The sequence below is a fragment of the Canis lupus genome, chromosome 17 (genome assembly GCF_011100685.1).
Source record: "Canis lupus familiaris isolate Mischka breed German Shepherd chromosome 17, alternate assembly UU_Cfam_GSD_1.0, whole genome shotgun sequence".
NCBI classification, from domain to species: domain Eukaryota; kingdom Metazoa; phylum Chordata; class Mammalia; order Carnivora; family Canidae; genus Canis; species Canis lupus.
Window position 1 is genome coordinate 24,579,070 of NC_049238.1, and position 26,109 is coordinate 24,605,178.

At 51.9% G+C, this 26,109-nt stretch overlaps 1 protein-coding gene across 2 annotated transcripts in view; it reads right to left on the reverse strand.

Annotated features, from left to right (window-relative positions):
- Nucleotides 1–26,109, reverse strand: part of GALNT14 (polypeptide N-acetylgalactosaminyltransferase 14) — a 205,447-nt gene that overhangs the window by 14,792 nt on the left and 164,546 nt on the right. For both annotated transcript variants that reach the window (XM_038561198.1, XM_038561199.1), the window contains exons 5-11: nt 25,089–25,154; nt 24,789–24,910; nt 16,939–17,026; nt 16,150–16,234; nt 13,292–13,395; nt 4,512–4,638; nt 2,212–2,304 (exon numbers count right to left, since the gene is read on the reverse strand). In XM_038561198.1, coding sequence (XP_038417126.1) covers nt 2,212–2,304; nt 4,512–4,638; nt 13,292–13,395; nt 16,150–16,234; nt 16,939–17,026; nt 24,789–24,910; nt 25,089–25,154 — 685 coding nt within the window. The remainder of the gene's footprint in view (nt 1–2,211; nt 2,305–4,511; nt 4,639–13,291; nt 13,396–16,149; nt 16,235–16,938; nt 17,027–24,788; nt 24,911–25,088; nt 25,155–26,109) is intronic.

Genomic DNA, 26,109 nt, shown 5'->3' on the forward strand with positions numbered 1-26,109 from the left:
TGCTAACGAGGCACCTTCTTCTCTCCCTTTTTAAATGGTTTTAAGATAGAAGACCCTGAATCAGTTTAAAAGCTGATGGGGACCATGCATCAGCAAAGACACATTAGTAGGGATGAGGAAGTGGAGGGCAGAGTCCCTAGAGCAGTGGTTCCCACACCAGCTGTACATTAGAATCCTGGGCTGGGGTGGGTGGGGGGCTGCCTTTTAAAAATTCCCCAGCCCAGCCCAGGCCATGTCCCAGACCCAATCAGCTCTCTGGGAGCAGCATCTGTAGCTTCTGAAGCTCCTTGGTGCCTGCAACGTGCAGGCTAGTTTGGGAGGCATTGCCCTAGAGCTCTGCTCTGCCAGGACAGGCCCTCAGACCAGCAGCATGGCACCCACCTGGGAGTTATTAGAAATTCAACCCTACGGAATCAGCAGCCACATTTTAACAAGATTCCCCAGGAGATCCGTGTGCACATTAAAGTTTAAGAAGCTCTGAGCCAGGAGGCAGGAAAGGGAGGAATCCAGGCAGAGGGAGCTTGATAAATGTTGATTTACGAATGAATGCAGATGAAAGGTGGATCCTGAGCACAGGTCGGCGGCTGGTCTAACACGACATGAGGCACACCTATCTTTCGAGATGGAAGAAGAAGGGAGCCAGTAGGGCCAAGTTACCAGATCGGTTGGTTTGGGGAAGTCGATGCCATCTATTTCAGCTATAAAACAGCTGCCGTGAATGACGGGTAGACTCGGAGGGGGGCGGATAGAGAGGTTTATTTATTTTTTTAAAAGATGTATTTATTTATTCATGATAGACAGAGGAGAGAGGGAGAGAGAGAGAGAGAGGCAGAGGGAGAAGCAGGATCCATGCCGGGAGCCCAACGTGGGACTCGATCCTGGGTCTCCAGAATCGTGCCCCGGGCCAAAGGCAGGCGCCAAAACACTGAGCCACCCAGAGATCCTGGATAGAGAGGTTTAACGGAGACTGGGGAGAATGATGGCCAGGAAAGGCAGCAGGACTGACAGCCCTACTACGGGCCTGCCTGACACTGATGGCCACAGTATGTTAGCAGCATCGGCTGATACTTTCCAGAATCTTCAGCAGCCTGAGCACAGGAGGGGGGGAAGGCACAAAGTCAGGGTCATCCAGGGTTGAGAAAACTTGCCTGAGGTCCTGACAGACGCTCAACAGGGCAAAATGCTGAGAATAAGGTCTTTTAAGCCCTCTCTCTAAATAAGAGAGCGGAACCCAAGCTGGGGAGGGAGGAAGGTAAAGAAAGGCCGGGGTGCATGGCCATGGTCAGTGGGCTGGAAGTCTGATGTGGATTCAGGACTCTCCTCACTCCTTGTGAGGTTCTGAGCGACTGAACTGGGGGGACAGCCTGGGTCTATAATTTCAGATGCAAGCCATTTTGGCCGTGTCTGATTTAATCCTCCTGAGCAGGGACGGGCTGCAGACACCCATCTGCTCACCAGCCTGTCTGACCGAGGGACGTTAGCAGGACAAAAGCCACTGGCTGCCCCTGGAAGCCCTCAGATGACAACACAGACGAGGTTTCTGTTTTTCCCTTCTCAGCTCTGGGTTGGAGAATGCAACCTATATGGTTTTGGGATCAGATAGACGGGTATGGTTTGAGCCTCATCCCCCTGGTACCGAGATGTGATCAGGGCAAGTACCTACCTCACCCTACAGAAGCCTCAATCTCTTGTCCTGCAACATAGTGGCAATCAAACCCGTTTCTCAGGGTTTGGGGAGCACTCACAGGATTGTATTTACGGCATCTGGCACAGAATTCCTTCCCTGTCTTCGTCTACTCCGACGAAGCTGGAACACAGCTCTGGGGGATACCTGTAGGACACTGCTCCTCCAAGGAAGGAGGGCGGTTTGGGCTTGGGTGACTCAGAACGAGGAGGAGCAGCTCTGACCCGGAGGGACTAAGGTCAGCGTGTCCCACATCCTACCTTCCTGTAAAAAGCTAGAAATGTTGCTCCATTGTGCAAGGCACAGCTCACCCCCCTGCACCACTGGTCCCACAGTCATTTGCCACAAGAGCTGCCGAAAACCCCACAAGCCCAGGACAAGGCAGGAGCAAGGGGGGTATAGAGGAGAGCAGCCACAGCCTGTGCCTTGCAGAGACTGGAGACTGGCTGACCAGCTAAGTGGCGAGGCTGTCAGGAGCTGGTGTTCTTCCTGGCCCTCTGCACAAAGCAGCCAGAAGGGGGACTTACTTCCCAAAGGGCCTCTCCAGGGCGAAGGGCCGGGCAGCATAGTAGTATTGCTTGTATTCATCCATCCACACCTCAGCTGTCCGCTTGGTGTTCCTGGGGAGATACGGGGTGTCCCGCTGTGGTTTAAATGCACACGCAGGCAGCATGACCCAGCTGGGGCCCCCCCACAATCCAGTAAGAGCATTCTTGTGTGGATTCTGGGTCTAGCCAAGTCCCAACCAATCTCCAAAGGGCCCTTGACTCCAAGACACAGGACTTTAGCAGTAAGGGTGAGCTCTTCCCCAAAAGGTACATACCAGAAAAAAATTGTACCAGAGATGGAACTTAAGCAGCTCAGAAAAAAAAGAAAGAAAGAAAGAAAGAAAGAAAGAAATAAAGAAAGAAAGAAAGAAAGAAAGAAAGAAAGAAAGAAAGAAAGAAAGAAAAGAAAAGAAAAGGGAGAGGGGAGCCCACAAATCCCATGTTGCCAGCAACCAAGAGGAGAGAGGCAGGGCCTGTGGTGGTCATCTTGCCTCCATCCTACTCCAGGTGCTCCCCCTTGATGCAGGGGAAGTGCTGGGGTCCCAGCTCAAGGCAGGGAAGCCAATCATGCCGGCTTCCCAGGGCCCATGCGCTCAGCATGGTGCGGGTGCAAAGAATCGAGTCATTAAGCCCCCTGTCAGACATTTTGCCAGCACGCTAGTCTTTCCCATCAGGTGTTTGCTCTGGGTCTGACCTCAAAGGTCAACAGAGAGAGAAAGAGGGACTGACATGGAGGTTGTCACAATTTAGCAGGCAGGGAGACAGAGAAGCCAGGAAGAGCCCCAGAGCAAGGGAGAGGTCATCGGAAAGTCAGACGCCAGGGGCAGTGTAGGAGCAGCCCCCCTCCCGCCCCCTGGGGGTGTCAGGCAGTTTGGGGCCTCGCTAACCAGGCCATGCTCCCATCCACTTCTGGTTCTGTCAGAGCAGACACGCTCCGTGGGGGACGATGGCAAGCCCTTCCAAGCTGTTGGGCCCAAAATGACAGTCACTCACCCGTGGCCCGCTCTCAGTGCACAGAAGGCAGGCACCTGTGCCTCGCTGGCTCCCTGCCCAGGCCTAGCCATCAGCAAACTGGATGCTGCTCAGGAGACACCTGTGCTACCTTTCTCCAACCACTGACTAACCCCAGGGCCAGGGCCCACACTTGAACACGGTGAATGTTCTGGAGCCCAGGTCTGTCCCCTTACCCCTAGGAGGACCCACATCATTTTTTCTACCAGCTGTCCCCCACTCCCCTATCCTCCTGGAAACCCAGGAGGCCGAGGCAGCCCTATCTTGGGAGTCTGCTGGGTTTCTCACCACCCTACCCTTGCCCACCCAGTTTTTGCAAAAGGTGTTAACTTTCCACCTGCTCAAATCCAGGCCAGCCTCGAGACGGTTGTGTCAGGACGTGGCCCCTACCTGCTTATACGTGTGCCGACAGATGAGGAAACGACACCCTGAAGGAAGAAAAGCACCAAGAGAGGTAGGTGCTTGGCCTCTCCCTCCCCTAAATGGACCCAATGACAGAAAACAGGGAAAAGGAGGACAAATGGGTAAAGTGAGGCTGTCAGATGACGAGAGACCAGAGGATAAGGGAAAGGGTGAGAAGAAGCTGGAGGAAAGAGGGACATATGTGAAACGTTTCTGAAACAGAAGAGGAGACTGAGGCAGGAGGAATCACAGGAGGAGGTGTATGAAGGCAGGAGGTGTATGGAGCAGGAATAAGTAGGTGGATGCCACCCGCTCACTGAGACCCTGGGATCATCATCCTGTCCCTCAGCAGGAGGTGCAAACACCCTAGGGAAGAAGCCCAGGGTGCAGGGCTTGCCCTAGCCTGGATCCTGTCTATGCACCTGCAGGGCCCTGGGGCAGGCATGTGAGCTCAGCCACTTGTGTGTCCCCACTCTCAAATCCTCCCGACGACCTTTCCCCTGGTGACCCAGCCTCAACGTGTGAGTGGAGGATCTTCTAGAATTTGGGAGGCAAAAATGGCATCTTCTTCCCCCATCCCAAACACCCAGAGCTCTGCAGGACGGTGCCACCCAGTGATTTGTGGGCCATGTCAAGCCTTGGGGAAGTCAGTGGTGGAGAAGAGCTTCAGGCCTCCTCCTATTGCTGGGTGGGCCAGCCCGACCACCTCTTGCTTTGGCAGACCCCCTAGGGAGCGTGACGTGTGGCTCCTGAGCAACCAGAACACTCAGGCAACCTACCAGAGAACATGGGGCAGCCACAGCCCACCACCAGGAAAGCCCTGGGCTTTCTGTTGCCCCCATAGAACTCCCGGGACTCTCACTTACTTTATGTATGTGTTGGCGTTTCCATCTGGGAAAACATACGGGTGTTTCTTGCGGAAGACATGGCCCACTCGGCTGCAGGGGACAATCTCCAGGCTGCCGCCGCACATCCACACCCTGAAGGAGATTTCTGCAAGACAGCCGTGCCCCCCTCATCACTGCTCTGTGCCCTCCCAACGGGGAGGGGACACAGGGTGGCAGCATGGAGGCAGCAGGTCCAAGGAGGTGGTCAGGGCCTGGCTGCATCCAGCCCGGGGTTTGGGGTTCAGAGCTGGATCCACAGCCAGACTGCGTGCTCTGCTGGCTGTGCCACCTCAGTTTCCCCTTCTGCAAATGGGGATGAGGAGAACTCCTAACTGGGAGGGTGACAAGAGTGACTATGGACACAGAGGCTGGCTTGGAGGAGCACATTCCTGGGGTGGCCACGTCTGGGGGACAGCACAGTGCAGGGCCCGGCTGCAGTGCTTTATTTAGCCTGGAAAACAGAAGCCTTGGGGTGACCAGACTGCTGCTTCTGGACACAGGGAAGATGGGTTAGACATGCTCCTATGACCCCAGAGGGTCAGAATCAGGACCAAGAAGAAAGAGTTTCCATTCAAGAATACATGCAGGGATGCCTGGGCGGCTCGGTGGTTGAGCGTCTGCCTTTGGCTCAGGTCGTGATCCCAGGGTCCTGGGATCGAGTCCCACATCGGGCTCACCATGGGGAACCTGCTTCTCCCTCTGGCTGTGTCTCTGCCTCTCTCTGTGTGTCTCTCATGAATAAATAAATAAAATCTTCAAAAAAAGAATACAGGCGAACTTCCCCAACCGTTAAGGCCCAGACAGAAGGGGCTGTCATGAAGGGAGTGAGTGTCACACTCTGACAGACTAGCAACCCCCATGGGCAGGATTCCTGGGAAGCACCGGGACAAGGTGCCCAGAGCACCCCTCAACACCCTGACTGCAGTTCTACACTCTGTAAGGGTGCCTGAATCCTAGCCCCGGAGGAAGCAGCCTAGGCAGTAACCGAGAGCAGCTGTAGAAAATGCTGGAAGATTTTAAGCTGTTGCTGGGGTCGCTCCCCAGGGCGGGGATTTTGCACACAGGCCCATTTGTTCCTGGTCGGCTGCTGCAGCTGCAGGAGGAGTGGAGTCCGCAGAGGCAGCTGGGAGTAGGCTGGGGTGTGCTTTTCTCCCCTGGGGCTGGGTTCTAGCAGGCTTGAAGCGGCGCTTCCGCCCCAGATGGAAGCAGTGGCATGCCACCCTGGTGAAGGGGAGTGTCTTATCACTGCTGTTGTTTAGAGCAGCTGAATGGCTGTTTCAAAGCTTTGTGATTGCTTTTAACTTGTTATAGACAGTGTACCTCCTTATTGACTGCACCCAGGGCAGGCTCCCCCGCGCACCCCAGGGGGTGGGAAATGCCGGCTTCTCATTCGGGAATTCCCATCTTGTCCATGCTTCTGCAATCAAGCTCAAATATGAGGAGGGCAGGCTGGCTCAAGAGAAATCCATGTCCATGGGTGACTGTTCCTGATGGTGGTGGCTGGGGGTGGGGGTGTGTCGGGGGGCATGTGGAAGCAGGTTGGGGTCCAGGAGTGGGGAATGGGGATGTGAGTATTCTAGTGCCTTCGTACTATATACATGCCCTGCAATCTCTAGCACTTTGGGTCCCACCTCCCTGGGCTCCTTCACCTGAGTTCCTCTTTTGTCTCCTTTCCAGTTCTCCGAGCAAGCGCCTAGACACGAGGTTTCATTGCCATCCTCACCTGCTCTCTCACTCACCTGTCCTCAGCCTGCCTTTACCTACCTGCCTCTTGCCCCATGTCCTTGAGTTGCAGACAAGGCTCCCTTGACACCAACCCCACTGCTGCCACCTTCTCTACACCTGCCCTTCTGCCTGCCTAGGTGCTGCCCCGAATGGGCTACAGCTCATTTCCAGGAGGCTAGGGGACCGGGGGTGGGGGACAATGTGTGCACTAGCATAAAGAAAGGACTTCTCAAGATTGCTTCCACACGATGGCAAGAACAGGGAGGGAAGGAGATGGGAGAAGCTTGGCTTTGGGGTCCACAGCCTGGAGTCTGTAGCCATGTCCCTGGGGAAACCTGCTTCACCTCACTGAGGCTGGCTTTTTCACATGTCAAGCCAACATCATAAAAGACCTCCACAGGGTTGCTGTCCACATCAAATGAAACAGAATTTTAAGAACATGGGGAAAACTTAAGTACATGGAAAAATGAGCCAGAGCCATGGTCAGACACCCCTTAAGCCAGTCTCTGAAACACAGACCCCATTAGCACCGCCCTCCTGTGCCCGCTTCCAGCCTCCTTCTTCTGCCATCAGTAGCCGCTTGAAATCTGTGGACTTAGCATTCAAGATTTTGACTTTCCATCAAGGTCCCCGATACATAGCAATGTGGCATTGGGCTGGGGTGCTGTTGGGATCCTCCCCCCCAGCCTGGCGTTGGTGGGGGGCAGGCAGGGAGCAGTGAGTGAGCTTAGCTGATGGCTACCACCCGCCTCTCCACCTTGTAGTGAGTGCGCGGAGGGGCTGCAGGGGTCGGGCTGTGGAACTGTTAGAGCGTGTGTGACTTTAGTCTCAGGACATCCTCCTTAACAGTGTGTTCCAAAAGTCTACTGTGTTCTAATCATTTCCTCCCCAGGATCTCAAAATACGGTCTGCTCCAGTTCCCAAAAAGGAAAGCCCTCTCATCTTTCAAAACTAGAGACGGAGATCTGGTTTACTAGATATAACCTACAAATTTTGTGCCAGCCCTCTTCCAAAAATATGCATACGTTTTGGCTACAGTCTCTTCCTTTCCATGTATTCAAATAAGACATATGTCCCTCCTCATTTGCAAAGCGAATCCCTCTAAACTATGCTTCGGTTCCCTTCCCCACCCCCTCCTACCCCTGCCACCTGTTTCTTCCTCTGGCTCCCCTTGCCCAGAATCTTCCTTCCCTCCGCATCTATGAATCCTGCCCTTCTGCCACTGCGTGGACAGGTCCCCACCTTGCAAAGCAGTCACCTGACCCTGGTCCTTCTCCACTTTCCTTCTGGTCTCCTGGCATTTTTCCATCCAAGGCTCTGTCTTTACAGTGTCCTCCTGACACCGTTTCCTCAGCTGACCCTGCGGTTCACTTGATGTTGAGGGCTCGCCTTCATGCCACCAGCCCCAGCTCTCTCTGGCTCCAGCACCAGCTTCCAGGGGCTGTGGGATGCTCCGCAAAGGAGCGTGGACACCAGCAGAAGGCGGTGTATCTTCTGCCCCTGCCACCCTTCCACAGCCCGCTGCAGCCTGCTGCCTCGCCTCCACCTGTAAAACCAGCTCTCCCTCTCCTCATTTTCCTGAGTCTGGTGCTTTGGCCAAAAACCGCCACGTATCTCAATTCTGCAAACACGAGCCATGGGAGGAAGATGACCTCTTCATCTCCCCCTGGGCTGCGCTTTGTTCAGTCCTCCTCTCTCAGGTGGTAGCGTCTCAGTCATCCTAACAACCCCGCTCATGGTTGCGGATGTCATTTTATGGTGCAGAAGCGGTTCTGACCTGACACCTGCCAGCAGGTGCCTGGGGGCAGAAGCACATCTCCCCACTCCAGAATGCAGCCCTCACCCTGCCTCCACCCGCCCTCAGCACTCGACAGCCACTGTCAGCCAACGCGGCTATGGCTGCAAAGACACTGCCTTCAAGGCTTCTACTGGCCAACACGAGAGCCTCCTCTATGACCAGCCTCCACATGGCACCTCCTCTGCTCATCCATTCAGTCCTGACAAATGTCTGTCTTCGTGCCCCTTCTGTCTTGCTGATGCCACCCCAAGGTGCCTGCAGCCCAAGATGCAGTAATGGCTTCTGTGTTCCAGGGTCCTGAGTGTTATAACTGAGGTGATCGGAGACCCAGGGCCAGACCCACACTGCTGTGCTGCCCCCACAGTTGAGAGGTCTGGGTGGCGCAGCCTGGAGTGAGCAGATTAGCATGATGGGTCACAGTATACGGTGTGGGATACTTAGCATCCCGGATGTGGAGTTCCCCTGCCCTTGTCTACACCACTAATGTCAGGATAACTGTCCTCACAGGTATGTGCTGACTCCTGGGAAAGTCTTGACATCCAGAGGCGCCGTGCGGCAGGGCTCATGCATCAGAAGTGCACATGCAGGGAGGCGTGGGGCAGCAGGCCTCCCAGGCACCACCTAGACCCTCCGCCCCCCTGTCGGCGGCTCCTGCAAAGTCATCACTTTCTTAAGTGAGGAGGACGGAGCGAAAAGATGATGTAGGGAATCTGTAGGGGGTTCTCACTGAGTCAGCGCCCGCACGATCTCCCCGGCGATGACTGTCATGCAGGCCCTAATCCACTCTGAATTCCAGGCAGGGAGACGTGTAATTATTCCACGCTCATTGAGGGCACTGGTATCTTATTTTCTTTAGACGTCAGATTCACACTTGAGGGCAAATTGCCCTCCCCATCCTCCATCCTCACCTCTTTTCTCCTATCTCCTCCCCCACCCACTGGTTGTCTAACAGGGCTCCATGGGCCTCCCTGCACAGCCCCAGCTCCCAGACCAGCGTCTACCTGACAAGCCCATGGCTGCTGGATGGGAAAGGGGACGCTTTCTCCCCAGAAGCCAAACCACAGCTCTTCACACGCCATTGCTCAGCCAGACCCATCAAGGTTCCAATTTCATTTCATATCTGGTTTCTGAACAAAGGTGGAAGGAGCTTTAGACATGAGCTCCACTGAATACAATGATCCTGTTTTACATGGAGCTCCATGTATCGTGCACAAACACACATTGTACACACAGCAGCATGACCCACTATATCTCTGGCCATATGAAACCCACTCAAGATGGGGAAGTGGAGTGGGCAATGGTGGGCACCTACATGGCTTCTGTTATTCCTAAGTCCACACACATAAATGTGCCAACAGAGTATTCCGTTTAATGATCTTTAAGGTCTCAGGACCTCCTGGGCCTGGAAGTTCTGTTATTATTTTTCAATGAACACGTGGACTTGGGTAGAGAACATCTTATTGGTCCACGAAATTGTACTTTGTACCATCTGGGCCAATCACGCGGTATCCAGGCCCCAAGCTGTTGAACTAAGACTAGCCAAAGGGACACCATGGCCACCCATGGCCATCCAACTGCAAATGCCAAGATGGTGCCCTAAACTTTCCATACTCCTTACAGAAAAGAAGCCATCTGTATCCTCTCTGATGGGCCTTGAGTAGATGTGGGGAAGTTCAGGAGCAGTGGGAGAGGATGGCCCTGGGAGACTTTGCCTGGGCTTTGGCAGCAGCCCAGAGGAGGAACTGAGAACTGAAGAGCAGCCTGCTTTAGCTTAGCTCCCTATCTGCAAGGAAAGAGGACTTCTCATCAGACTTGGATGCTCTTCTCAGAGAAGCCATTTTCTATTACCCTGAACCATCTAGCACGAAGAGGGAGAGTCAGAAAGAGAAGTTTTGGGGGATAAGGTGCACCAGCAAGTCAGATACGATGCCCCTTTAGTAAGTGCTGCTTGAGTGGATCTGAAGGGGAAGCAGGGGCATGTGCATCGCCTACTTAGAGCAGTCCTGGGATAGGGAAGGGAATCTGTTTTGCTGCCGTAACAAAGGACACATGGACCTAGTGTGTGGGTTTGGCTGGCTCCCTCCTGAAGGTCTCACAAGGCCCACATCGAGGTATCAGCAGACCATGCTCCTCTGTAGAATCTGCTTGCTCAGTGGTTGAGTGTCTGCCTTTGGTTCAGGTTGTATTCCCAGGGTCCTGGGATCGAGCCCTGCATCGGGTTCCCACCACAGGGAGCCTGCTTCTCCCTCTGCCTGTGTCTCTGCCCCTCTCTCTCTGTGTCTCTCATGAATAAATAAAATCTTAAAAAAAAAAAAAAAAAAAAGAAAGAAAAGTAAAGAATCTGCTTGCAAGCTCCCAGCTCTTGGTTTTGAACACACACAGGTAGCTAGCAGTTTCTGGTGTTCTGAGCCCTGAGGACTAGAAGTTGGAGGAGTCTTCTCGCCTTCTGCTGGGTTTAGTAGCAGGCAGGCGGCAGCCACAAATGAATGAACACAAATACACAAAAGAGCTCAGTAGCCCGTAGAGAGGAGAACCAGCTGCTGAGGGGTATAGAGCGAGGATGGTGGGCAAGAGAGTGGGCAGGGAAGGTGTCCTGGTCCTGGGGGGAGGCTGCTGCAGGGCTCTGTTGCACAGCAGAATCAGCACTTGGTGGAGAAGGGAGGCAAGGTGGTTGCAGAAGGTCGGGCATGTCTGGGCACTGCTGGAGGTTCTGTTCATGCTTCCAGACTGATGGGTGGAGACATGGGCAAGGACCAGGAGGGACTTGGCTGAGGAGTGTGGGCCCTGACCTTGGGCCAAGCAGCAGCCACAACGGCTGCCTGGTCTGGGAAATGGGAAAGCCTGCATTTCAGACAGTGATCTCTGGCCCGGAGGGAGGCTGGCTTTGAGGGGAACAGAATAGTCCTGGGGATGGAGAGAGGGGTGGATCTCAGGATGTGGTGAGCTGGGTGGTGCGGAGGGTCCCCTCCGTCACTCTCTGGAGCAAGAACCCCTTCCTTCGCTATCATCTCTCCTCTGAAGAGGAGTGTTCCCTGACTCCACCAAACCCTGATCACCCCATCCTGATGGGCTTTTCCAGATCCCCACCTTCATGCACTCTGGTGCCTACCTATGCTCACCCGCAGAGCTGGGCTGCTCTGCATGATATATGTACCATTGGAAAAGCACTGCGCCTTCTGGCATATAAAATGTTAAAAAAAAAAAAATCCAGAAATGGCTTTCAAAGTGCTGGGAGCCAGCTATAACGTAACGGAATGTCAGGATGGGAGAAAACAGTGTCTCCTGGGATAGCTGCCTGCGGTAGTTTTTTTTTTGGGGGGTATTTTAAAAAAATTTGTGATGGATTGTAAAATGCCTCTCCTACACCTCCTCAGAAGCCCCTCCTTCCTTCCCCATTCAAATCAGCACTCATGAGTGTCGAACCACCAGGAAGCAACTAGCTGAGATTGCCACTTGATATGAGCAGATGTATGTCAACACTGCCATAAACAGGAGGTACCAGTAGGTTGGACCAGAATGTGCCATCATTAAAAATAACATGCTGCCTGAATCCCAACGTGACTGCCATGTGGAGGAAGGATCACACTCACTTTGTAAGGTTCAAGGGGGCAGAGGAAGCCCCAGCAGAGGCTAGCATGAGATGTCCTGCACCCTAGAAGAATCTTCTAACAATTCAATGCGAAAATTCACAGCACCAGAACGTGCTCAACTGTGAAGCAGTGAACACAATTGTCATCAACAGCACTGGAGCAGAGACAGGATGACTACTATCTATCAGAAGTGCTGCAGAAAGGATTCATTTGATGATGGGAGGAAAGGCCGGAGGACAGCCCTAAGGATCCTGAGAGGCACTGTGAATGAACAGCATGTCCCGCTGGCTGTCTCTAGAGAGACAGAAATTTCGTCCCCACTGGGAATGACAAGGCTCTACCTGGTTCCAAGTTATCCTGGGCCCGTGCAGGCAGAGCTGCCCTCCAACCCGGACCCGATTTCCCTGCTGTGTTCCAGGACTGGGTACCAGGAGGGGGAATCACTCCAGTTCATGGGTTTGGGGTTTTCTGCTTCTTTGCTGAGCTTCTGGTCCAGCCCCCGGGATGGCAAAAGATGTACTTTTCTGATGGATTTCTCTCCACTGCCCAGTTTGGGAGAACAGATGCTGCAGGTCAGGCTGGCAGCCATAAATTTCTGGAAAATAACTCTTAGTGACTGAGGAAGAAAGCCATAAAACACTCTGGAGGCAGAGACGGGAGCAAACAATGGCAGAGGACAATGCATGGGATTACTGCTGAGTGCCCAGCTGAGCCCCATGGACCATGCATTCTCTGGGCCGCGCCCCTCTCGGGGAGCCTGTGCAAAATGCTCCCCGGTGACACTCTGGCCTCTGGCTCTTCTCCTCCAGTGCTTTGTTCCACAAGTACTTACGGGAGCCTCCTTCACAGGGGCACGATTCTAAGCACCAGAGATGGCTGGGAACAGAATAGAGCCGAATCCCTGCCTGAGCAGCCCATGTTCTAGTCACCTTTGGGGGTCCCGCCTGCCAGAAGCAGTGAAAGGAGACAAGCATTTGCCGTGCCCGGATGGTGCTGGGAGTTTTACAGATCCAGCTCCATGGATTTTCACAACAACCCCAAGAAGCACCCCCAAGTTACACTTCTAACACATGAGGCAGGAGGAGAGGCACTCATAACTGACCCACACGAGCGGGTCCCGGGCTGCTTTTCTCCTAGAGCTGCAGAATGCATCTTGACACCACGTGTTTGCAGTCCGGGAACTTGTGACCTCATCCATCCTCACCCTGTTCTCTCTCACCAGAAGAGAAGGCCCAGATGCTTCCAACCTTCTGTGGTAACTACCCCAGGCCCTCTTCATTACTGGCACTGAGTGCTATGTGCACAGAGCAGCCAACAGACGTTTACCAAGCTTTCCAGGGGTCACTGTCAATCCTCCTCATGCCCAGGTTCCTTCTACCTCCAAATCCCCCCTTTCAGCACTCCCACCTCAAGCCTGCCTCTGGGCCTTGAGCGTGCTATTCTTCTTTAGTCTTCCTGGCTTCTACATTTTTACTTGCCCCTGGTGGTCTTCCCTGGGGAGGCTTTCCTGGTGCTCAGCCTCCCAGCAACACTCCTCTGGTGTCCCACCTGGCCTCACCTCCAAGGGGTGACTTACTCCCCACGTGCATGTGGTCCCAGGACATAGAGATGCCACCCGGCCCCAGGACGTAGACACAGGGACTCACCGAAATTCTCTCCACCCCAGATGTCCATGTCTGTATCGTATTTCCCCAGGTAATTGAACCAGGATTTGTCCATCACGAAGAGCCCTCCAGCTATGATGGGAGTCCTAGGCATTCGGAAGGAAAAGATGGGTAGAGAAAGGAAAAGAGGGAGGGATCACTATTACATTCATCTGCCAGGGCAGCACAGAACTCAGCGCTCTCTTCTCCCCACTGCTTTTCCTCTTTGAAAGGGCCAATGTGTTACCTAAAACGTGCTCCGGGGGTTTCCCTTTTGATTTTAAATCTGATCTTGAAAACAGGCTAATTTACTCATAAGCATGCCTTCTGGGTGTTGGGGGCAGAATCTGGGTCTCATTCAGAAGCCCACTGTTCTCAGGGCCTAGGGGATCCTCCCTGGCCTCTCCCACAGGCTCTGCCCAGTGTGGCTCTCTTGGGGGGCTCCACTTACGGGAGCCCAGGCAGTGGGCCACTGACCAGGAAGAGGAGAAGGACAGAGGCTGTACCTGTTAATGGCACTTCCTTTTCCTGAGATTGGGCTCTCCCCCTTTTGTTCTTCTTTACCCCTCTTGTGAGGTGTTATGTAACCCTAAAATAATATATCGGGGTTCTAGGGCCCTTAGTACCTCAGAGTGTGACCTAATTTGGAGAGAGAGTATCTACAGAGATAATCAAGTTAAAATGAGGTCATTAGGGTGGACCCCAATCCCACGTACTCGTGTCCTAATAAAAAGGAAACACTGAGCCAGAGAAACAGAAGTGCATACAGAGCACATAGTGTGAAGAGACACGGAGAAGAAGGTCATCTGAAAGCCAAGGAGAGGGGTGGCTGGGTGGCTTGGTTGGTTAACTGTCTGACTCTTGGCTTCGGCTCAGGTCAAGATCTCAGGGTCCTGGGATCGGGCTCCCTGCTCATCAGGGACTCTGCTTCCCCTCCCCTTCTGTCCCTCCCCACTACGTGTGCTCTCTCTTTAAAATAAATAAATAAACAAACAAACAAACAAACAAATAAATAAATAATTCTTTAAAAAAAAAAAAAAAAAAAAAAGCAAGCAAGCAAGCAAGCCAGCATAGCCCTCAGAAGGAAACAATGCTGCTGACACCTTGATTTTGGACTTCTAGCTTCCAGATCTGGGACACCACACATTTCTATCGATAGGCCACTGTGTGTGTACGTTGCTGCAGCAGCCCCCACAAACTAACACACCCTCAGCTTTGTCTTTTTCCTTGGCATCTTATCTCCACCTGTCCTGCCTCTGACTGCTGAGAGAGATGCCAGAGAAGCCACCAGGAAAGGAACAGGGTGCTGAAGAAGGCAGGTGAGGACAGCAGAGTCCAACCAAATAATCCAGTGAGCCTCAGGATGAGTATCTATAAGGAGCGACAGCTGGGAGAGGTGGGCGAGCCCTCGGGGGCCTGGCCTCCCATCCAGTGGGCCCAGAGGGCCGAGGGACTTTTCCCCCATGTCAGTTAGTTGGTAGAGAGCAGGTCAAGAAACCAGGTCTCCCACAGTGCCACAAACTCCATGCTGTTCTGAGACTTGGCCTATTCCTGGGAAACGCTCATTCTCTGAGGAGAGAGGGATTCCCACAGGAACAGAACATGCCCTGAGGACCCTGGCAGTGGGACAGAGAAGGAAAATCCCTGAGGAGGCTGCATCACCATTGCCACTGCCACCTTTGTCCTCGACTCGGTCCACCACTACATCAGGTGCCACCTCTGGAGAGTAACTGAGAAGCTGTTGTGCACTGCATGGTGCTAGGTGTGGTAAGAAGGTTCAGAAATAGAGCACATTAGCTGGTCCACCGTCCAGCTCCAATCTCCCTCTTGGCATCACTCCAGCTCATGAAGGCTGGCGGAGGGGGCAGGGGTAAGCAGGTGGGTGAGACAGGTCCCTGGAAGAGTTCTAACCACACACTTCTATCGAAGTGTCACCGTTTGGCTCCTCCTTGCTCCTTGGTTCTCCATCCGACTTAAGTTAATTCAATGCAAATAATCAAACATTTACTACATGGCAGGTCTAGAGATAGAGATATTCAAGAAGAATCCAGGGCATCCCTAAGTCATTGGTGAGAGAAACTGCACCCCAGTGGCCTTCTCCATACTTCTCCAAGCACTTCTTATCTCTTGACACCCCACCTGAGGTGGGCAAGTGTCAACGTGGAGATCACCAACAGCTCTGGGACACGTGCGCCAGTCTTAGGTAGGAACATCCCAAGCTGAGAACCCAGGCTCCCTGCCTGGGTGGACACGATGCTCTATCCTACTCCAGGCCCTCGGACAGGCTCCCAACCCCAGGCTGTGAGTCTCCCACATGAAGGGAGAATACACATCAGGACAAAGCATCTACAGCACTACAAAAGAGCCCAGATTCAATGCCACTGTCACATTCTCACAGAGGACAGAACAGACGTGTTTGTTACTAAGCGGCAGTGGCCAGGCCTCTCCCTTTACAGCAATGCTGACCTGACCTTCCTGGGCTGAATCGTGACATCCAAGACCTAGTGGCTCTGCTCTGACAAAGGGACCAACCTCCCCCCATCAGAGGTCCAAGCCATCTGGACCATCTGGGACCCTCTGACATTTAATGGGAAGTATAAGTACATGGTGGCATGTGTATAGGAGGACCACACTGGGCAAATCCTCAGTACAGGTCTTACCAGACCTCTGTCCCCTTAGGTGAAGTCTCCTTGAAGACAGAAACTCCTCAAGTAAGGGCAAAGTGGGGCCAGCCTGGCCAAGGGTGCTCTTGGTCTCTGCCCAATCCTTTGGGTGTCTAATGTGGAATGCCTCCTATACCATGTAGCAATGGAAGGACCCAGTAGTGACAGACCTGCCTACCCACCCCTGCCCTGACTTACCTAATGGGCTCAGCAGGGTCCAGGCGCCGGGCCTTCTGCTCTGGGGAGAGCTGCTCCCATTGGAAGTGGAGGCTCCAGTCAAACCCTAGAACACAGCGCCCGTTCAGTTGACTTGCACAACACATCCCTTTCTAGAAGCTCATAAACACTCCAGGTAAGTTCGTCCTGGGGACAGCAGGTATCACCCAGGCCGAGCAGCAAGAAGGCCATCGGATTTCCCTCTCACAGTTTCCTTCTACCTCCTATTGCCTTTTGAGCCTTCTGTGCTGGGCAGAGGTAGGGGATAAAGGGCAGAAGACAGAGTCAGTTTTGACAGAGCCCAAAGGGACAGGATGGACAGTTACAGGAATGGCCCTCGGCCAGGTGCCTTGGGAAGATGTGAGCGAGTTTTTAAGGGGCTGAATCACCTCAAATCAGTCTTGGGGGGCCACATGAGGCCCTGAGGAGAACCGTGGTGGGCCTCAGAGAGAGCGCGGTGCCCGATGCTGAGGTGCCAGAACAGGTCAGGCCCTGTCTAGCCAGAAGGTACTTGGCTTCCCCCCTATTCTCAGGTCCCAGAGTGAGCTCCTATCAGAGCCAGAGCTCTGGGGTCTGGATATGCCCTGCACGTTATCCTGGCCACCCCATCCATGGTCTCGGGGGCAACACCACACTAGAGCTACTGATGTTATAGGATGCAGGGCTGGACACTCCAGACACTACCAGACCTCTCCGCACTCTCCCCCTAGAAAGTGCCGACCAGGGGGAGCAGCGAGGCTTCGTTGGGGAGAAAGCATTGGCTCCACTCACCCCCTCTGAGCTCTGCGGCTGACTCGATGTAGTTGAAGTTATCCAAGCTGATGATGTCAATCACAGGGCACACCACCCGCGTGTAGTCCTGTAAGACAGCAGGCTCCAGGCTCAGTCTGTGGCATCAAGGAGCCAGGCTGGGAATCAGTGGGCTTGGGGAGGGCCTCACCTTTGTAATGCCAGGCTGGTTTTGTGGCCCTGACCAAGCACTCCCATCTCTGAATCTCAATTTTCTCATCTATAAAATGGAGTACTGGATGCTATGACTTCTCTAGTTCTAATACCTAAAATGCTAAGAGCCTTTATCTGACTCCTGGTGGCCTTGTTAGCCCCAACGGCCATGTGAGCATGGCAGGAACACAGCAGGGGTGGCTGGAGAGTGACAACACCGAGGAAGGGAAAGATAGGAAGGAGGAGGCTCTGGGAGTCCCTCACCACTAGTGGGAGGCGGAGGCCACAGTCACAGGTGACCTCAGCCTGCAGTCCCATGAAGGAAAGCCACCCACCCACAGGAAGAACATCTTGGAATTTCCAAATATTTTCATTCAAAATCTATTTTTTTAAGACTTTATTTATTTGAGAGAGAGAGAGAGAGAGAGAGAGAACAAGCAATGGGGAGGGGCAGAGGGTAAGAGAGACCAAGAGAAGCAGACTCCCCCACTGAGCAGGAAGCCCGACTTGAGGCACAATCCCAGGATCCTGAGATCATGACCTGAGCCAAAGGCAGATGCTTAACCGACTGAGCCACCCAGGTGTCCTCAGTGCCTATGTTTATAGGCAAGTTGATGAATAGCATCTCTGGGGACTCCGAGTTTCAGATGTTGCCCGGGACGCTCACAGATCTGTGCCTCCAGCTCTGACTTGCCACCTTGCTTCCAGACTTGGATCCACTATGCCAGTGGCCATTTCCATGTGGATTTCACATGGACTTTCAGTGATGCTCTCACACTCTTCTCCCCACAGGTGCTCCTTGCCCTCAGTTGCCTATTTCTGCTAAACAGAACCGCTGTGTAGCCCTGCCTCCCCAACAGAGAAGCTTCACCGATTCTAACTCGGAAACTGCTCTTCTGAGTGTGTTGTGCTTCTCCTCTCTCACACCTGGCATACCGCGGTGGACTTCTAACCTTATCTCACCCTCTTCCCTTAGGTGGCTAGGGAAGATGTCATTCTGATGGGAAAATCTCACTCTGCAGCTCAGCAGTTAAAAACCTGAGCTGCCTGGAAGATACATTTGAACTCTTTAGCCTGGCATTCAAGACCATCCACAATAGGCCGGTATCTCACTCTCCAGCTTCATCACTTGCTACATCCCTCAGGCCACCCTGTCCACACATCAAAGTCACCCAGGAAATGTTTTCAAAATATGTAAGACATAGTCACCATGCTTGGGGGCTGTCAAGGCATTGCACAGATTTTGAAAGTCTTCCACACTCTGGGTAGAACACCCTGTACCTGGCTTGCAGGAGGAGGGACTGGGGCAGTGGAAAGAACACTCCACAGCCAAGCAGGAATCAGGCAGCCTAGGAGGACCAGCAGGTGTGGGGAAATCAGGCAGGGCCACTTTTGCAATCCTCCACACCTATCTCCCTGGCTGGCATAGGCCGGAGCCTGTTTCTCCTTGCAGCCATTTCATTTCCTGGTTCAATCTCTCTCCCAAATGAGGCTGTCTTCTTATTTTAAGCTCAGACTCACCGGGTGCCTGCTTTTATGTTCACAGACTTCATTTGGCCCTCAGCTTCCACATGTGACTCATCCTGACAGTGACAAGGTACCTTGGAAGCCAAGTGGCCCATGTGGAAAGAAATGCTCATTTTCAATGCATTGCTTCTACCTCTGGGACGTGCACAGATGCTTCTTCCGCAGTCAACACGGCACCTGCCCAGCTGCCACAGCTCTCCAGGCTCTTCTCCTCAGGCACTGTCATCCTGAATCTGTGTGTATGTGTGTGTGTGTGTGTGTGTGTGTGTTGGGGGGCGGGGCACACTGCATGCACACTCCTAGCCATCCACACCAATACCTACCCATGGACACAACCCCAAAGATATTCCTGTGACTTGAATTCTGACATGTTCTCAGAAGTTCAGAGACTGAACTTCTTCTGTGAATCCGACACAGTTCTCATTTCGCCTTTGCTTGTTGAGTTTTTAGGTCTCTGTAGCTTCACTGAGTCCTGATGTAGACCCTTGTATGGTAAAGGATTAATCTTGCCCACAAATATGTTTGGCTCTTGCCTGGCTTCTGGGCAGCAACGTCTAAGCCTGCACAATGTCCTGTTTCTAAGAGTGTCTCTGTTTACCTGGGAGTCTTGGGATATGCCAGACAGTCTATGCTAACAGCGTGACTTACAGCAAGGGCCTTGGGCTTGTACCAGCTCCGTCTGACCTCTGGAGGAGCATGGAGACCATGGGGGGGGTCAGTCACACAGACGTGGCTGACCAGCAGCACAAAGCCCAGACACCAAGGCTAGGGTGGGCTTCCCTGTTTCTCAGTGCTCTGTGCGTGTTGTTGTACGTCCTTGCTGGGAGAAGTAAGGGCTATCTGTACAGCCCCACTGGGGCTGGTCCACTGGAAGCTTCTGCCTAAAACCCTCTCTATGCACTTTCCCCTATTTCCAGCTGATTTTCACCTGTTTCCATTTGTTATCCTAAACAGTAATCATGAATGTAACAGCTTTGCTAAGTTCCAAGTCCTTCTAGTGAATTATTGAACCTGGGGGTGGTCTTGGGGACCCCTGAAATGTAATCCTAATTTTTAAAAAAATCTCTTCTCAATATTTGGAAACTGAAAGACAAAGCAAAATGCTGGTTGCTTATCTCGGCCACAGTCTTCCCCAGAAGCCACCCAAGGACTCTCCTTGTAAGTTCTGAGGGCTTCTGCCCTTCTATTATTCCTGTCACGGTTCATGTGTAGTGTCGGCTTAGAGGCAGGGAGACCACATAGGCAACGAGGGATGTTTGGGGCTAAGTGCTGTATGGAACCAGGACCTTAAAAAGAAGCTGCAGGAGACTTTATATACATAACCCTTAAGGCCAGGACACAAACCTCTGTGAGTGACTAGGAAGTCCGTAACTGCTCTACTCCTACAGCCCTCAGCCTGGTGTTCCATTGCGCTGGCTGAAAAGACTGTCACTGAGCTCCCTCTGAGGGCACTATGTCAGTGGCTGGCAGCAAAGCCGGTGGGCCAGTTACAGCTGAGAAAGATGACCTCTCCTCCTGCAGGTTCGGGGATAGAGGGACTGACTCTCCATAAAGATACCCAGACCCACCTGGGTCTCTTTGGTGTGGAGTACCATACCCAGTGCTCTTTAAGGGGGTGGTCTTTAAGGCTAGGCCCAGAGGTAGGCTGACTCAGACAGCTGGAGTAATCCCTGACAGACCCAGGACTGCATCCCCTCTCCTCTCCTCCCCAACACAAATCTGAGCTCCAGCCCTGCCCCACTGGCAGCAATGACAGAGGCTGCATGCACCAGCCAGTGGCCATCAATCATCCCTGCAGTATACCCCTCCTTTCTCTACCCATTCATATCATTAAAACCACACTGTGAACAGGCACTCAAAAAACTCCAGGAGATGGGTGCTTGGGTGGCTCAGTTGGTTTAGCGCCCTACTCTTGATTTCGGCTCAGGTCATGATCTCAGGGTTGTGAGATCAAGCTCTGAATTGGGCTCTGTGCTGGGCATGGAGCCTGCTTAAGATTCTCTCTTTTCCTCTCCCTCTGCCTCTCTAACCCCCCTAAAAAAATAATAAAAAAATAATAGTAATTTTCTTTAAAAAAACCTCCTAAGAAAATAATTCACTCATTTGGTCAACCAGCTTTAATGAGCACCTCTTATAGTTTCAGAAGTGTGGCGGGTACAAAGATGAGTAAGGCCTCACAGTCTAGGGAAGGTGTGGGACAGGGGATAGAGGATTATGATGGGGCCTCTACGGCAGCCTAGAGGGAGGGGTGAAGGAGAAGGAGGGGTCCTCGAGGAGGTGACGGGAGATCTACGTTCTAGTTCTGGTTCTGTCATCTAGAATACATGTCACCTTAAACACACCAACACACACTGAGGATCTGTCTCTTCATCTATAAAGTGAAGACAAATTATTATTTGCCAAACTGTCTTGCCTTCCTAACAGGGCTTTTGGATGGAATAAGGGAGGGAGGCGTGTGAAAGGCTTTGAAGCATATGTAAGCCATTATTTATATAAATTTACCAAATGCTACTGGGATTGAAATTTCTTAAAATCTTTTTTCCAACTAAAGAAATATGTAGATAAGGAGTGGGGGAAAAAAAGAGGCCTCTGTTAAAAAAATTAAAACCAACCTGGTGCTTGTTTCAAGTATCATCACGTAACTGAAGGGAAGAAACGGGACACTGAGAGGGTTCCATGTGGATGAGACCAGCTGAGGACGGCTTCTGACAGCCCCAACCCAGCTCTTTCTTATCTCTTTCTATTTTTGAAAATCCCAAACTCCAATTACAGCTTAAAATTTCTACTTCCACTCACAAGATCAAATCACGTTCTACTCGGAGACAAGACACAAAGACATGTGTTAACAGAGGCCAACACACGCCCACATCCCTGTCCTGAAGGGGATGTCTCAGGGAAACATGCCATCAATAGGAATCAGGGTCTTGTAAAAACCTTTGCAGCCCATGGAGGCTGCTGTCTCCCCTGCAAGGGGCAGAGCTGGACCACAACCCTGGGTCTGTCTGACCAGCCCTCTGCTACTGAGCTTTAGGTCAGACAGTGGTGAGGACTGGGATCTCGGCCTGGAAGGGTGAGCTCTACCCTAGGGCCAAATGACTCCCATAGGAGCACGGGGCTGTAAGGAGCACTCCCATGCAAGAAGGAGGAGATGAAATCTTCTCTGATCTGCAGGTGAAGCTGGCCGAGGGGGGCAGAAATGAGAGCAATTTTCAGAGAGGGCTTCTGTGACAGCCTCCAAGGCACTGGGGTGGAAAGGGTTCTTTAAGGCTGTCTGAAAGCAAGGCCCCCCAACATATCCTGCAGGGCTCCATCAGCCTGGGGGTTCCCACAGGTCAAACACTGAATTGCCACATGACCCTGTCATTCCACTCATTGGTATGCACCCCAGAGAATTGGAAGCAGGTACTCAAACTTACATACTAATGTTTGCAGCAGCGCTATTCTCAATAGTAAAAAAGGTGGAAACAACCCAAAATATCTTTTAGCAGAGGAATGGATAAACAGAATGTGGTGTTCAGACAGTAATTTCTCTGATATCGGACACAGCAATTTTTTTCTAGATCGGTCTCCTGAGGCAAGGGAAGCAAAAGCCAAAATAAACTATTGGAACTACATCAAAATAAAAAGCTTCTGCACAGCAAAGAAAACAATCAACACGGCTAAAAGACAAACTACAGAATGGGAGAAGATATTTGTAAATGACATATCTAATAAAGGGTTAGTGTCCAAAATATATAAAGAACTTCTAAAACTCAAACCAAAAAAAAGAAAAAAACCCAAAAAACCCCAATCAATTAAAAAATGGGCAGAGGACCTGAACAGACATTTCTCCAAAGACATACAGATGGCCAACAGACACATGAAAAGATGCTCAACATCACTCATCATCAGGCAAATGCAAATCAAAACCACAATGAGTTACCACCTCACAGCTATGAGAATGGCTAAAATAAACAGCGCAAGAAACAATTGTTGGAGAGGATGTGGAGAAATAGGAACCCTCTTGCACTGTTGGTGGGAATGCAAACTGGTACAGCCACTGTGCAAAGTATGGAGGTTCCTTGAGAAGTTAGAAATAGAACTACCCTATGATCCAGTAATCACACTACTACGTGTTTACCCCCAAAATACAAAAATGTTAATTCAAAGGGATATATGCACTCCTATGTTTATTGCAGCATTATTTACAATAGCCAAACCATGGAAGCTGCCAAGTGTCTATCGACTGATGAATGGATAAAGAGGAATATTACTCAGCCATAAAAAGAATGAAATCTTGCCATTTGCAACAACATGGATGGATCCAGAGGGTTTAATGCTAAATGAAATACATCAGTCAGAGAAAAACAAATGCCATATGATTTCACTCATATGTGGAATTTAAAAAATAAAACAAATGAGCAAAGGAAAAAAAAAAAAGAGAGAGATAGAAACCAAGAAACAGACTCTTAATCACAGGGAATGAACAGATGATTTCCAGAGGGGAAGTGGGAGGCGGATGGGTAAACAGGTGAAGGGAATTAAAAGAGTACACTTGTTGCGATGAGTAATACGCAGAATTGTTGAATCACTATATTGTACGCCTGAACCTAACTCTGTAGATTAACTATAGTGGAATTAAAATTAAAAGATTAATTAAAAATATGGTATATACTGTGATGTTGTGATATAAGAAGAAATATACACCTGGCCTTTGTTCCTGATCCACTGCACAAGAGCTTCTAAAAACCTTGGGATTTCCTCAGTTTCCATGGTGACGGGGGGGGAGGGTGGGGGGGGCATCTTTGTTATATACAGTAATCCTTTCACCCAACCTGAGTTTATGCTAATGAGGTGACTGCTCACGGGGGTGGGGGGGGGCAGTGGACAAACCACCTGATAGAGGGTTGGCACATTCAGCCCCACCCCCAACCCCCTCCTCTCTGGGACAGTGAGGGGAGGATTTGTAAGGGCCTCTAGGCCAGGTCCTTACAACTAAACAGTCCCAAGCCCTTCAACTAAACAGTCTGTTCATAACCTACTATTCCTCAATGCAGACCTCTTCACCTGGATTGTGCCAGAAAGAGGGAGAGAGAGCATTTTCCTAAACAGCATTAAGCATCCCTCAATCTCAGGGCAGCGGTCACAGGATGGGTATGAACGTCTGGGCCCATGTGCGAGAGCCCTGCAAACCCACTGATGTCTCTCATCAGGATGAACAAAGTCAGGAAGGATTTCCCGCTTCTCTGAGCAGTTCATATATACTGATTCTTTCATCCTCAACACAGCCATTAGTGGGTAGGAGCAGAGTGGCTACCACAAAGGAAAAAAGGGGAGAAGGAGATCGCCACAGCACAGGGGAGATGGTGTGGGGGCCCTGGTGCGGGTGGTGCCAGCCAAGGAAAACCAGCCCAAGTCCCACCACTCCCCCGACTCTGTGTCCTTGTCTGAGAAATGGGCATGTGAAAAATACCCGACCTCGTAGCAGCCGTGCGAGTCCATCCGTAACTCAGGGAGGGTGGGACCTGCACAAAGGCAGTGCCGTCTGCAGGTCAGGACCAGGGAGGATGGTCTTTGCGGAATATAAAGTAACAGTGGGAACGTCAGAGAAAGGTTTTTTCACTTTCAAAAGGAGTAACTGAGACATGGAGAGAGAAAGCATACAGAATTCCAGAGCAATTCAAGGGTAGGCAGAGGCAAGGAATTTAGGTTTCTTCGCATCCTGCCAACCTGCCTTGGCCTCTGGGCAAGGGTGATGCATGGGTGGAGGTAATGACAAAAGCCTCAGGAATTGGGTGACAAGGCCCAGTTAACTCCGCTGCCTCTTTGTCACAAATGGCACTCATCAGGGCTCCCTTTCTGGAATCTTCTATTGTCTGGCAGAAATAGTTCTGCACGCACCATGTATCAGCTGCTGCCAGAAGCCCCACTCACAGGCCTACTGCGGTGACAGTGTGATACAAAGAACAGGTCCCTGGCCTTGCCCCACCACTGCCTGCGTTGTGACTGTGGGCAGGCTGCTCTACCTCAGTTTCTCCATCTTTAACATGGGGATAGAATCAGTGCCATGCTCCCTCCCAGAGGGTCCCGGGGGGCATACGTGAAATACTGGCTTGAGAGAGCTGAGAGGAGGTGGGGACGCAGCACCCTGACCCACAGTCTGCCCCACTCACCTCTTTGACTCTGTGCAGCAGGGGCTGGAGCCAGTCCCTGTTCACCTCGCAGTGACTGTCCAGGAAAGTCAGAGTGGTGCCCTTGGCGACATTAGCGCCCCGGATCCGGGACCGGACAAGACCTGTGGTAGGGACAAACAGACAAGGCTGTGCCCCTGTCCTTCCATCTCCCAGAGAGCTCATGGAGGAGCCATAGGACATTCCCTACACACTAAACACGCACCCAGATGCTCACACACACACCCCCAACACCCCCCCCCCACTTACGCCCCAGGGGCCTGCCGCCCTGCACAGACCTACCTTGCCGCTCACTATTGCGTATACACTTCACCTTGGGCAACTTGATGAGCTGCAAGCAGTCGTCAGCTGTGAAGATAAAAGGTTATGTGGCATGAGCACCCCGGGATGGACGTGAACCGGAAGAGTAGGTGAGACAGCCCAGCTTGCTGTCCCCACCCCCAACTGCAGAGCCCTGTCCTGACTCCAGGGGTGGTTGTGGGTTTTGGACAAGGTAGACTGACCACTTCTATTGAGATACGAGGCCCAGTCCATGCCAAGTGGCCTCAAGGGGGCCTTTCTTTTTTTTCCAAAAATTTTCTTTATTTATGAGAGACATAGAGAGGCAGAGACATAGGCAGAGGAAGAAGCAGGCTCCCTCCTGGGAGCCTGATGACAGAACTTGATCCCAGGACCCCCAGATCACAATCTGAGCCAAAGGCAGACGCTCAACCACTGAGCCACCTAGGCGCCCCAAGGTGGCCTCTTTGAAGCAGATCAGTCACACAGCAGCACCTGTGCGCTTACTAGGACACACTTCCAGATGGGAATTCTTGGTATGGTCACCTGGAGACTCTTCTCCTTTTTCACAGACAATTAAAAACATGAGACAGAGTCCTGCTCACTCTAGTGGGGTCTAGCAAAAACTGCTGGGAGACCACACAATGGATGAGATGGATTTCAGAGTTTCCTTTCTGATCATGGACTTTTGATAACTAGGGACTTTATATGTTAAGTGATCTGTCCAGTGTATCCCATCACACAGAGCTGGCTTAACTTTCCACTGTTCGGGGGAATGTGCCAGGATGGGCAGGAGGTGCATCTTAAGCATCCTTAACACACACACCATCCTCTGGCTTGCCTGCTTGCCCTGTCACTTGCTTAATTTATCAATCCTCTAAACTCTATATTGTGACACCACCATGTTGGCTTTGCTTCACTGGTTTACCAGCCTTAGCCTCTCTTTGGCTCTGGACTCTACAGAGTGATAGCAAAGACTCACAGAGGCTCCCTCTGGGCCTGGTACTGTTCCAGCACTTTGAAT